This window comes from Mirounga leonina, unplaced genomic scaffold (assembly GCF_011800145.1).
Source record: "Mirounga leonina isolate KUSES-001 unplaced genomic scaffold, KU_Mleo_1.0 Mir_94, whole genome shotgun sequence".
Lineage (NCBI taxonomy): Eukaryota > Metazoa > Chordata > Mammalia > Carnivora > Phocidae > Mirounga > Mirounga leonina.
The window spans coordinates 47,557,821-47,570,657 of NW_023270855.1; the positions used below are offsets into that span (position 1 = coordinate 47,557,821).

The 12,837-nt window shown below is 52.4% G+C and overlaps 1 protein-coding gene across 3 annotated transcripts; it reads right to left on the reverse strand.

Annotated features, from left to right (window-relative positions):
* Positions 1-18: 18 nt before the first annotated feature.
* HSH2D (hematopoietic SH2 domain containing) lies at positions 19-10,307 on the reverse strand. Of its 3 annotated transcripts, none has more exons than XM_034997182.1 (7): positions 10,289-10,307; positions 9,229-9,818; positions 6,139-6,284; positions 4,836-4,925; positions 3,630-3,795; positions 3,023-3,157; positions 19-663 (listed from the first exon to the last, which is right to left on the reverse strand). In XM_034997182.1, the coding sequence occupies exons 3-7, from the start codon at positions 6,261-6,263 to the stop codon at positions 100-102; spliced, it is 1,080 nt and encodes a 359-aa protein (XP_034853073.1). In that variant the 5' UTR covers positions 6,264-6,284; positions 9,229-9,818; positions 10,289-10,307; the 3' UTR covers positions 19-99. The 3 variants fall into 3 exon arrangements, with proteins under 3 accessions (XP_034853073.1, XP_034853074.1, XP_034853072.1); XM_034997183.1 differs by lacking the exon at positions 10,289-10,307 and adding an exon at positions 7,464-7,537 and having other exon boundaries at positions 9,229-9,254; XM_034997181.1 differs by lacking the exon at positions 10,289-10,307 and having other exon boundaries at positions 9,229-9,989.
* Positions 10,308-12,837: the final 2,530 nt, after the last annotated feature.

Genomic DNA, 12,837 nt, shown 5'->3' on the forward strand with positions numbered 1-12,837 from the left:
GACCAGACCCAAGCAATGTCTTTATTACATTTCTCAGGTTCCTGAGGACTGGTGGGTAGACAATAAGGGGTCCAGCCCCCAGAGCCAGGGCAAAGCTCTTTAACAGTACCCAGGGGCAAAGGGTGGCGGTGGGCGGTACTCCTCTGGGAGCCAGTCCTTCTGGGGTTCTGCCAAGTCCTTTTTCTCTGGTTTAGACACTTTTGGGGACAGGGCCCTCACTACTGCTTGGTGCCAACCCTTGACCCTCGGGGTCGCCTCGCTCCAGCTGGCCAATCTTGAGACCTTCCTGGAGGGGTCAACTCTGTCTCTCAGATCCTGGGGCTGCGAGGGGCTTGCAAGGGACGTGGCCACAGAGCGGTCTGTGTCGACATTATCTTCCCAGTGGGCGTCACCTGGCCTGGCCCCTGAGCTGTGTGTCGCTGCTGGTGGCCCAGCACTCCAGAGCGATGACAAGTTCGTAGAAGACAAGTGGGATGTCAGCTGCTGCTGGACCCTCTTGCCCGTCTGGGGGAGCATCTTGAGGTTCCTCCAGAGTTTCCGGCAAGCCTTCTCAAGAGGAGCTTTTGGGGGGCAGGAGGAAGTGGCTTCCTCCGTGGAAGCTCTGTCCATCTCTGCTGATGGCTTCCTTCCCCTTGGGTGATCAAGTGTCAGCCTCGCTGAGGTCTGAAACCAAGAGCAGGTGAGACCTGGGGCTGTCCCACCCACCAAAGCTCTGAATCTGCCCTGGAGGTTGGGACATGGGTCCCACTCAGACATCTGGGGGGTGAGAAGGACCCCAGGTGAGCCCCCAAACCTGATCCCATGCCCCCTCCCCATCCCCATGAACAGCTTCACTATCTCCCCCAGGGATTGGTGAACTCTTTTCGTAAAGTGCCAGAGAGCAAATCTTTTCAGGTTTGTTGGTCATACAGTCTGCTGTAAAACAACAGAGATCGTACATCAACGAGTGAGTGTGCCTGAGTTCCAATAAAACTTTATGGGCGTGGAAATCCGACTTTCATCTGATTTTCACGGGTCATGAAATATTACTTTTTATTTTTTTCAACCACTCAAAAACATAAAAGCCATGCTTCGCTTGTGGACCATACAGAAACAGGCCAGATGTGGTCCTTGGGCCCTGATTACTTGGTTGTTCAGGTGACATTTGGGGCAGATGCCGACAATGCCCCATCCATATCCCTTTGCCCTGAGCGCTCAGTACCCCCAGCTCCGCTCCCAAATGCCAGCAGTGGGGACTCTGCCCGGGGTCCTTCTCTGGCCCCACAGCAGGCCAGAAGTGCCAGAGATTTAAAATCTCCCAGAAACAGCACTTGACCAAGGCCTAATGGAAGATGGAGGATCAATACCCCAACTCCTCAACGCTGAGGTGGGATAACAGAAGTCCATGTCCCACGCAGAATCCCAGCCTTCCTGAGGGATACCAAGCCCCGGATGCCCACAGGGGAACCTGCTCCCTAACACACCCTTCGTGGGCTGCCCTCTCCCATCCCACTTCCCCGCTCCCTTAGTGGCATATCCTGGGATCACCTCCCTCATAATGGAGGGCCCAGGGACTCAAACCGTGACGACACCTTGGTTCCCCTCACCGCCCCCTCCAAGCCATCAGCAGGCTCCCTTCTAAAATGTCTCAAATATCCTTTTCTTGCCCCACCCCCAGAGATCCTTTTCTGGTCCCTCCCACTTGGACTCCCTGCCTCTTTCCTGTCACCTCTACCACTGGTGCCAGGCAGCCCCTCCTGCAGCTGGCAACCATGGGCTCTCTCATGGTGACTCCCCCTGCACACCTGGAATAGAACGCCAGCTCCTCACCCTACCCCAAGGCCCTGCATGATTGGCTCCTGCTGATCCTGGCCCCTCACCTCCCAATGACCTCCCTCTGACTCACCCCACTCCATCCACACACTGGCTTTTGTTGTTCTTTTGTTTCCAAATACACTGAGCCTCAGGACCTTTGCATGTGCTCTTTTCTCTGCCTGAAACACCCTCCCTGAATCTCTGTGTGTGACTGACTCCACCTTATCCTATGTGTCCCAGGTCTATGCCACCTCCTCCAGGTCTTCCCTTTCCCTTCACCGCTTAGCCCCACACCCACTGATGTTCATCCTACCAGCCTGTTTCATTTCCACTATTGTCAGAACTTCCCTGCCATGTGAGGGGCATGGAGGACACTGAGCCTAGGGATTCCTGAAGGTCCAATCAGCCCTGAGAAGGTGGGATTCATTAATTTATTCACTCATCTACTCCACAGATTCATTCGTTGAGCACTTTCTCTGTGCCAGGTCTTCTCTGAGGGGAGGAGAGGCAGACAGATGAACAAGATAGGGGGAACAAGCCAGACAGATTCCCAGGCCTCCCAGAGCTCACAGTCTGATAGGAGAGGCAGACAGGAAACATGAAAACCCACAAATAAACTTTTAACCCACAAAAAGACTATTTAAATTGTTAATACCTCCCAGAGCTCACAGTCTGATAGGGGAGGCAGACAGGAAACGTGAAAACCCACAAATAAACTTTTAACCCACAAAAAGACTTTTTAAATTGTGAGGAGTGCTCTGCAGTGAATAAACAGGGTGAGGTGATAGAGAATGCAGAGGGGACGACTTTGGAGTCTGGAGTCTGGGGAGGGAGACACTTGAAGAATTGAAGAAAGAAGCCAGGCATAGGAAATCCGGGGGCAGAGCATACACAGCACGTGCAAAGGCCCTGAGGTGGGTGGCACCAACATGTGCAAAGGTCCTGAGGGAGGGACCAGCACATGCAAAGGTCCTGAGCCTAGCTTGATGTATCTGAACAACAGAAAGGATAGCAGAGGGGCTGGAGCTGGACTGGTGATGAGCATGAGGAGTAGCCGAGGTCACAGTTGGGATTTTAATTGCAGTGTCTTGAAAAAAATCACTGGAAGGTTTTATACTTGGAGCTATAGAATCTAATTTTCACTCTAGAAAGTCTCCTCTGGCAGCTGCTGGCCACCTCCGCTCCTGCCCCTCCCCTGTGTTGGAGGTGCCAGCTTTCTGTCACATACCTCCTCAGGTGCAGCCCTGGGACAGGAGGAAGGATTCTGATGTTCCCTGGGGACATGGGCGGGGCTGGCAACTTCCTCCCTCAATGCATTGGAGTAAAGGAAGAGATCCTCATAATCCAAGTTCGCTGGATCCTTCTGTGGGGCAGAGGGAACCTGCAGCTCAACCCCAAGGAGGGAGATGGGGTGGTCCCAGGGTCCCAGACAAACCCTAGAAAGTGGGGCTCAGGAACTGCCTTGCCCACAAACCTTGTATGGAAGCATGCCCCTCCCACAGTAGCTTCTGAGGGCTAGGACCACCCCCCCACACCTCCTTCACCCGCTGCTCCCCCCCGCCCCGCCCCGCCATGAGCCTTATAAGGAGATACACTATTCTTATACATCAGCCAAGGTTGTACCCCCCCCAAATGAACCCTTGTAACAAATTAGCCTGGGGGGCTGGGGTGAGGCAGGGAACCAAGACCAGGAGGGGTGGGGCCGTGGGAGGGAGGGCAGGGATCATGAGAGTGACAGAATCACAAGAGGTTGAATGGGGAGCGTGGGAACAAAATGAGTCAGGGGGCTTAGCCCCTGCGAGGGTGACTATGGCCCACCGGGGTCCCACCCTCACCTGCCCACAGGGCTGAGTCAGCAGGTCCCTGTGTGGCCGCATAGGCTGCTGCTGGTGGAAGGTGACCAGGGCGTCCAGTGAGGCGTGGACCTTGTCCTCTCCGGGGATCACGAGGCTCCCGTCATCCAAGAGCTTCACCATGAAGTGGTGGCAGCAGCTTTGGGCTCTGTGGCAACACTGCTGGGGCTAGGAGGCTGCAGCCCTACTGTTCAGGTTCCCAGTAGCCTTCTGCATGTTTTTGCCATGTGACACTGGTAGGCCACTAACCACACTGTGCCTCAGTTTCCCTGTCTGTAACGTGGGGCGGCTAAGGCTGGCCTCGGGATTTCTCATGAAAATGGAATAAGCTACTGCATATAAAAGCTTAGTTCGGTGCCTGGCTAGGGTCAAATGATCAATAGAAGTGATGATAGTGAAAATGTGACTCAGGCCCCAGGCGAAGTCTGTGCCCCGGTGAAGTCTGTGCCCCAGGCGAAGTCTGTGTGGCAGGCACACAGCAGGCCCTCAATAAATGCTCTGTTAATGAATGGATGCATTTATTAATGGCTCACCATGTGCTTACTATCTCTTATTTAATTTTCACAAGACTCTGAATTAATTTTAGCATTCCTATTATTAGAGATGAGGACTTGGGGGGAGGCACAGATAGGTTGAGTAACTTGTCCAAGGTCACACAGCATATAAATGGCAGCCCCAAGCCTTTTTGACTGTGTGACTCAGGGTTTAAGCTTTTCCCACGGTGGGAACTCTGCAGTGGAGTCATTGGACTTTTTTTATTCCTTTGGCCTGGAATGCTTTTGAAAAGTACTTTGTGTTGCTGAATCCTGTGAGATACCAGATCAGGTTTTGAGGCCTTAAGGAGCTGGACTGCCCTGAGTTTCCCTAATATGTGCCTCCGGGTGGAGTCAGAGAGTTGCCAAGTAGATGGCTGAAGGGGATGGGGGCGGGGAGCGGGAGGAGGTTAGGGGAGGGACGTAGCTACTCTTGGGCTCCCAGCAGCCCCTGTTCTCAGACACACAGGCTGTTACCACCAAGTCCCCATCCGCTGGTTACAGCCAGACCTGCAGCTGCTCACTGCAGCCAGCTTTGGCCAGAACTTGACACCAGTTGCTCTCTGAGCAGTTGTGGTATGAAGCATCCCTTGCCCCCTCCCAGGAAGCCCTGGAGCCCTGCTGCCCCTTCCCTGGCCCCTAGCCCGGGCCTTACTTGTAGGACAGTGTGTAGCCCACGTGGCTGTGACTCACTCTAATGAGAAAGGATCCCAGTGGCTGTAACTCCAGCAAATTCTCGGCGTCCCTGGAAGGACACACACAGGAGGGAGATGGCTGCGATCCAGCTGCCCAGCATACTGGTCAGACTCCTGGTTCACCCGTCATCCCAGGACTGAACAAACCTAAAACCCTTTGTGGTTGTTGTTGTTTCAGACCTTGGGATGTTCAGGCACAGGGGTGTTCCCATCAGTGGCAGAAGGCCTCTGATGACCTTGACCCCAGGACAGACTTTCTCCTATCCCCCACAGCCCCTGCCTGGCTTCCCGATGCCTGAAATACCCATATACCTGGTAACTGCTTGCCAAATTATTACTAGTATTCACTATCATCATTACTATTGTTATCATGGGTTCACAGAGAGAAAGGTGCCCTTCTATAGGACAAGATGGGGAGACTTGAGACCCGAGCTGTCTACTCCAGAGGCCACTGACTACGTGTAGCTACTGAGCACTTAATATGACTGGTCCGAATTAAGATGTGCTTTTGGCGTAGGATACCAGATTTTCAAGACTTAGTACAAAATAAAGGAACATATACTGTCTCATGGATGCGCTTTTAGTACTCAAGTTGAAGTGATAATATCCTGGATATACTGGGTTGAAGAAAAGATAGGATTAAAATTAATTCCACCTGTTTCTTTTTACTTCTTTTAATATAGCTACTAAAAACTTTAAAATGGCAACATGTGGCTCACAGTATGTTCTTAGGGGCGCCCCCCGCCCCCCAGAACTCAGAGAAAGTGGTCAATTAGCCCTCTCTGTGGCTTTCACAACGTTCTCTCCATGTCCCTACATGCTAACGGTGGCCATAGACGTTCTTCTCTTCGTTCATTTAGGACGAAGAAGGTGACTAATGAGGTGAGTTTGTTCATGTCCTCAGAACTCAGTCCAATGTAGAAAGTGCACGTAGGTCATGTCCCTGATGGAATGAGAGCAGCTGTTTGGGAAACTGTGTTAAGAAGGATTCAGAGGCTGCATCCTGCCATCATTGATTATGGATACCTGGCCTTGGGGGATGGGTCCCTGGCAGTGCTGGTCTGGTGGTCACTAGTACAGAGAGAGCTGAGGTCCAGGGATGGGAAGTAACTGGCCCTGGTCACACACTGAGTCCCCTCCTGCCCGGGGCTTCAGAGGTCTTTTCACGAAGCCGAGCCCAGAATTCTGCAGAAAATCTGCCCAAGGTGGGGGCAGACAAGGAAAGAGGGTGAAGGGCAGGGTGGAAGGTGTGTGTGTCCTTACTCTCTCGAGATGGCACCGTGGAACCATGCGGGGACCCCTTCTTGGGCCAGCTGAACCACCTGCGTCTGCACGAACCAGTCCAGTCGTGGGGGCAGTGGTGGGGGCAGCTTTCCCACTTCTGTCATGGCTTCCTGGGGAGCGGTTACCTGGCAGTAAGAGGGAGGAGAGAGAGGGTCAAGCCTGGTCCACCTCCTGTACTTTGTTTTGTTCTTAGAGCTCATGGTGCCTCCTCCTTGGTTAAGACTCCAAACTGGCCAGAGCAACGGGCTTGAACCTGGTTTGTGTTTCTTGAGCACCTCCTATGCATTCATTCATTGGCTCCTTCCAAAAATCCCCCAAGAATTTTTCCTTGTCCTTCTATTCTTATTATAGCATTACTACAAGTGTTAGAAAGCTCCCTTTAGGGGCGCCTGGGTGGCTCAGTCGTTAAGCATCTGCCTTTGGCTCAGGTCATGATCCCAGGTTTCTGGGATCGAGCCCCGCATCGGGCTCCCTGCTCGGCGGGAAGCCTGCTTCTCCCTCTCCCACTCCCCCCTGCTTGTGTTTCCTCTCTCGCTGTGTCTCTCTTTGTCAAATAAATAAAATCTTTAAAAAAAAAAAAAGAAAGAAAGAAAGCTCCCTTTATAAATATATGCATTTAAGCTTAAAAACTGACTTTATTGAGGGGTGTCTGGATGGCGCAGTCGATTAAGCGTCCGACTCTTGGTTTTGGCTCAGGGCGCGATTTCAGGGTCCTGAGATGGAGCTCTGCATTGGGCTCCGCACTCAGCGTGGAGTCTGCTAAGGAGTCTCTCTCCCTTTCCCTCTTCCCCTCCTGCTAGTTCTCTCTCCCAAATACTTTCTAAAAAAAAAAAAAAAGAACTGACTTTATTTAAATCAATATCAATGTCCCAGGAGGGATGTGGACATGGCAAAATGGTAAGTGAAGAAACCATAAAGAGATGTGGCCCCAAGTAATTCCCTTTGCTCCCAACATTGTCATGTCTGATGGCCCCCAGAGGCACACCTGTAATGTGTCAGGTGCAAAAACATTAATTCACATGAGTTTCGACAGTTTTAAGCTCAGGATAACACTGGACTTTATGAGCCAATGACAAGGAGCCGAAGAAAATAATAGTCCTGATTTATAAAAGAGTATCAAATCAACATAAAACCAGCAACAGGGTCATGCCCTGCTGGGTGGTCTGCTCATGACCCTTCACGGTGACCCTTCATTCTGTCCCAAACCTGACCCACCCCCAACACTGACCCTATCTAATGTTTCAATATTGCAGAAGGTCACTGTTACTGGGCTGTTTCCAGAGGGTGGGAACATATTGACTAACCCGGTCAATATTGACTTCCTTCTGCCAGAAGACAGATGTTGAGCACGCCCTCCGGGGAGAGGCCCAAAGGCATTCTAGGACGAGTAAAATTAAAGAGATCTATTAAGAAATATTTAATAAAGCAGGGTGACAAAGCAATCAAGAGCCTGGAATCAGAGCCAGATAGCCTGGGGTCCAGCCCCAGCTCCCCCACTTAGCTGCTGTGTGACCTTGGGTGAGTCACTTAATATCTCTGTGCCTTCAGTTTCATCTTTAGTTTGGGGATATGATGATATTTACCTGGGAAAGTACAGTTGGTTCAGAACTATACAGTCTGGGTATATAATAAATATTCATGAACCCAGTAGTGTCCTAGCCTGTGGTAATATATACAGGTTTGTTCTTTTTTCCACCTGGGAGAACTCCTATTTATCCTTCAAGACCCAGCAAAAATATACCCTCCTCCAGGCAGCTTTCCTTTCTCTTCACCTAGACAAAGCCTTGGTCCCCTTCTCTGTCTCCCATCTTCCCCTCTGTTCCTGCCTAAGTTTTGCCTAGCCTTGCCTCATGGAGCTCAAGTGTCCGTGTGCAGTGTGAGTCCTGACAGTTGGCTTTTCTTTCTGTAATTCAAGTGCCTGACTTAAGCTTTCTTTGACTGCCAAGTCATCTGCTTTAACTCAATGAAGTCTATCGCGAATAAACACACTGCAAGCCACATAACAAGATAAAGAGCCAGGATGCTCCCGCCGTCCACCCCCCACCCCCACCCCACATCCCCGCCATGAGGCTCTTTTGTTTTAGACATCCTGGTTGATTTAGATAACTGGCCATTTGGATCACTTTTTCCCCCCTTCTTTCTTTTTTTCTCTTCCCATGCTTTAAATTCCTGCTCTTATAGTTTATATTCACCAATATAGTTTATATTCAGCCCCCAAAACCCTAGCCCCCCACCCTCAACCCCAATAAAAGCAGAACCCTGGGGCCATGTGCGCTGCCTGTGTCTCTCTCAGCAACCTGGCTGTGTGCCCCCTGGCTGTGTACATGTCAGGGCTGGTAAGTAACAGATTTTTTTTCTTCGAAGTTTCCAGATGGTTATGGCTGATGGGCAGCTTGCAACCCTAAGAACCGCAGGGATCGGTTCTGTTGTCACATTGGTTTGGCAAGGGGAGATGTCTGTGGGAAGCTTACGGGCCTGGGTGACTGCCCCCAGGCATTTACTATCAATAGGCCCAAATGCACAAAGCTCCATCACCCCCACATCAAGGGCTCCTAGAGACCTGGCCCAGGGCTAGGTCCTTTTGGATTTTTCTGGGTCCCAGCACTACCTGATGCTGGGCAGGCACAGATGAGGGTGCAGGGGTGTCTGCTGATGAATAACTATCCAGGGATGAATGAATCCATACTAAGTTTCAGCTTCCTGACCCTGACATTGGGGCCTCCCCCATCTCCTTGTGCCCGGTACTCCAGCCCTAAGGACATCCTTGCTGTACCCCAAACTGACCAAGCTCTCTTTCCCTCCACACCTCGGCCCATGCTGTTTCCCTGCCAGGAACGCCCTTCTCCCAGCCCCAGCTCCATTTTTCAATGGTCAGCTCCCACTGAAAATTCCTCCGGCTTTTCTGGTCTCTACCACCCTGCCCCTCCTTCTGGCTCAGACTGGCTCCCATGCTCCTTCTTCTAGAAATCTGGGGTGGAGCTGAGGCTCCTGGGGCCCCAGCCTCACCCAGCATGGGGCAGGCACAGAAGTGGGTATGGGGCTGGTGAGGGATTCCCACGCGGCACTTACCTGGGAGATCCCTGGGCAGCTGAGGCTCTCCCTCTTGCTGTCCTCAGAGCCTGCAGGAGCCTTGGTTTCGATTCAGGGTCACACGTCAGTCAGCGGGGTGGGGCTGCTGCCCCCAGGCTGTTCCTGTTTCCTTAAGCAGGTGAGCCCCAGGGGAGGGACCGGGACAAACTCTGGTTGCCCTCTGTCCAGCAAAGCTGCTGAGCTGCGGGTGGAGGGACACCCTTGCTTCACCCATGACAAGCCTTTATTGAGCACCTACTGTGTGCCAGATCCTAGGGGACAGAGAGGGGACCCCAAGAGGTGCAAGCCCCACCCTCCCGGCATCTATAATCTAGCAAGCAATGAAGAGTAAGAAATGATTAATGTTTCGAAGCAGACAGTCTATCAGGAAGGAGGGTCTGGAGTTGCAAGAACCCTCAGAGGGGGCTTAGCTGATCCAGAGCAAGAGGCACTTGGGGGCAGGTAGGAGGTAACTTGATTGTGGGTTGCAAAAAGAGAGGGCTATAGGTGGAGGGAAGAGCACGGGCAAAGGCCCTGAGGCAGGGTCAAGCCTGGACAGGCTGGGGCTGGAAGTCACATTATGACTTCCTCTGTAACAAAACAAAACACACCAAAAAAAAAAATCACACTTAAAATCATATTTTACGATTCTGTTGGCATCTAGACCGTTATAGTCTGGGCTGGATTATTATATATTCATTATTATTGTATTCATTTTTTTCTTCAGATTTAAAAAAAAACCCAGAACATTCTGGGGAGCCCGATACCCACCGTAGGCACTTGTACAAGTCTAACGGACCAGGCAGCCCCGGATGTGTGCTGGCTGCACCTCCCGCCTCAGCCCAGGGGCAAAACCACTTCCTTCTCCCCTTTTAGGCAGAAATAGCCCAGACCCTGGTGGCCGAGCTGGGGGCCTCCCCTCCGGGGCCTTATCACCCGGGGCCAGCCAGTCCAGATAGCCCCCACTGTAGGCTCAAGGGCCGTGGGGGTGGCCTGGTCTGGAGTCTTCGGGTCCATAAGGCCCAAGCAGGAGACACGTGGAACCTGGCTTCTTACTCACCCCACTGGGTAGCCTTGGGTGACTCTCTCAACCTCTCTGGGCCTCGGTTTCCTTAACTGAGAAGTGGGCATAACAGCCCTCCTTAATCAAGTGATGACGACAGGAACAACCTTCAAGCATGCGGTGTGGGGCTCAGTCAAGGGTAAAATCGGGACTCTTCACTGTGACTTAATCTGATGCCTTTGTGCCTGGCTGGGGAGACAGAAGCTGGGGCTCCATACTGCACAGGCTGGGCCACCTTGGGCCACTTGCGTCACCTCCGTGCCCTCCATAGCCCAGTGAGTCAGCTACCAGCCCCGATGATAAGGAGCAACACTGTTGGGGAGGGGCTCGCACCAGCCCAGGAGACCCTGATCCCTTAGAAAGCCTGGTCTCATTTGCATGCAGTGCAGTCTCCAGAAACATGGGGTGTCTCAGGCCACTTCCGGCCTGGCCCCCTGAGGCCCCACCACAGAGGGCTCCACCCTGATAACCCTGACCTGCTTGGGAGATGTGGTCTTACACAAACTGAAGTCCTCCCCTGAGAATGTCACAACAGAATCATCCCCCACCCCTCGGTGACCACAGTCCTCAAAACTGTGAGCAGAGAGGTGGCCGCCAGAGGAACTTCCCGAAAAGGACCAGCAGGGGGATGCAGGGGGGCTGGGACTCCAGGGCCCCTCCTGCTCTGGTGTCAGCTCTGGGCTTTTCACTGGGGGCCTCAGCTGGCAAGGAGGACTTTCATGGCCCCACGTGGGGTGGCTCGTGTGGTAGGGACCACAGTGCCTTCTCAGCCCTGTAAAAGGGGTAGGGCAGTCAGGCTCTGCCAATGCTGAGCTTTATGTGTTTTCAACCATCCTGTCGTCCTACAAGGCTTTCGTTCTGTTCATGAATCCATTCACTCCACAAACATTGGCTGAGCCCCAACTGCGGGCACCATGCTAGATGCTGGGGACGGGGCAGACAAGATGAGCACTGTCCCTGCCCGCTGGAGCCCGCGGTCCATGGGGACATGGTTACCGCACAAGTCCCCACGTGGAAAAGGCTTGCACAAGAGGGAACAGCAAGGGCAAAGGCTTGGGGTAGGAATACACCTGGCACGCTGGAGGAAGAGACAGCTCAGGCGTCCAGAAGGTGGAAATAACCGAATGGCCACCACAGATGGTGGTCCATGCACACGATGGAATATTACTCAGCCATAAAAAGGACACATGCTACAACGTGATGGATCTAGAGAATCATGCAGAGCAGAAGAGGCCCCATACAAAAGGCCACACGGTGTATGATTTCATTTACATGAAATGTCCAGGACAGGCAAATGCAGAGACAGAAAGAAGACTAATGGTTGCAGGGGGGCTGGGCGGGGGGCATGGGGAAAGACTGCTTGTGGGGATGGGGTGATGAAAACGTTCTAGAATGGACTGTGGTGACAGCCGCGCAACTCTGAGAATACACTGAAGACCACTTAATTGCACTTTGGTAGGTGATTGTTCCATGTGCAGATTACATCTCAATAAAGATGTTATTTAAAAAAAGTAAATAAAAAAAAGGAGCGCCTGGGTGGCTCAGTCGTTAAGCATCTGCCTTTGGCTCAGGTCATGATCCCAGGTTCCTGGGATCGAGCCCCGCATCGGGCTCCCTGCTCGGTGGGAAGCCTGCTTCTCCCTCTCCCACTCCCCCTGCTTGTGTTCCTGCTCTCGCTGTGTCTCTGTCAAATAAATAAATAAAATCTTTAAAAAATAAATAAATAAAAATAAAAATAAAACTCATATTGTCGGGCGCCTGGGTGGCTCAGTCGTTAAGCGTCTGCCTTCGGCTCAGGTGATGATCCCAGGGTCCTGGGATCGAGCCCCGCATCAGGCTCCCTGCTCGGCAGGGAGTCTGTTTCTCCCTCTCCCACTCCCCCTGCTTGTGTTCCCTCTCTCGCTGTGTCTCTGTCAAATAAATAAATAAATAAATCTTAAAAAAAAAAAAAGTCAAGGTGTCCTCTTTCCCGGTACAAGGGGACAAGAGTGGAAGAGCCACTTCCCTGCGTGCCACCGCATCGAAGTCCTAGTCCTTTTCTCTGAGGAAAAGGCTGGGTCTCAGGCGGGACTGAGGAGTTCAAGGACCCCAGCCTGACCTGGTTGGGAGCAATGGGGACAAAATTGGGGCCTGTTGGGGCAAATACTTCCAGCTCAGTGCCGAGAGCTATTTATGGGACTTGTGCCCCATAAAGAGACAAGATGTGAAGAGAGGAGTGAGTTTTCCTCTTGGGGCACAAGACAAATAGTGATGCTGATAATGAGGATGATGACCAGGGGATGTTGACGGCAGCTCATCTCTCAGTGCTTACCAGGCGTCTATCCCAGGCTGAGAGGTGCCATCTTGCTGGCTCATGCCTATTTTACCGACGAGGAGACTGAGGCTCAGCCCGCGGCTGTGCTGGGGGGAGGACAGGGCTCGGAACCCAGCACCTGACTTGGCAAAATGGGTGCCGGCAAGGATGCAGATGAGAGAATGGTGGGGGCACGATGGGGTCTGATGCTGACCGGGCAGGTTCAACAGGGAACGTGATGTCCCACAGTGGT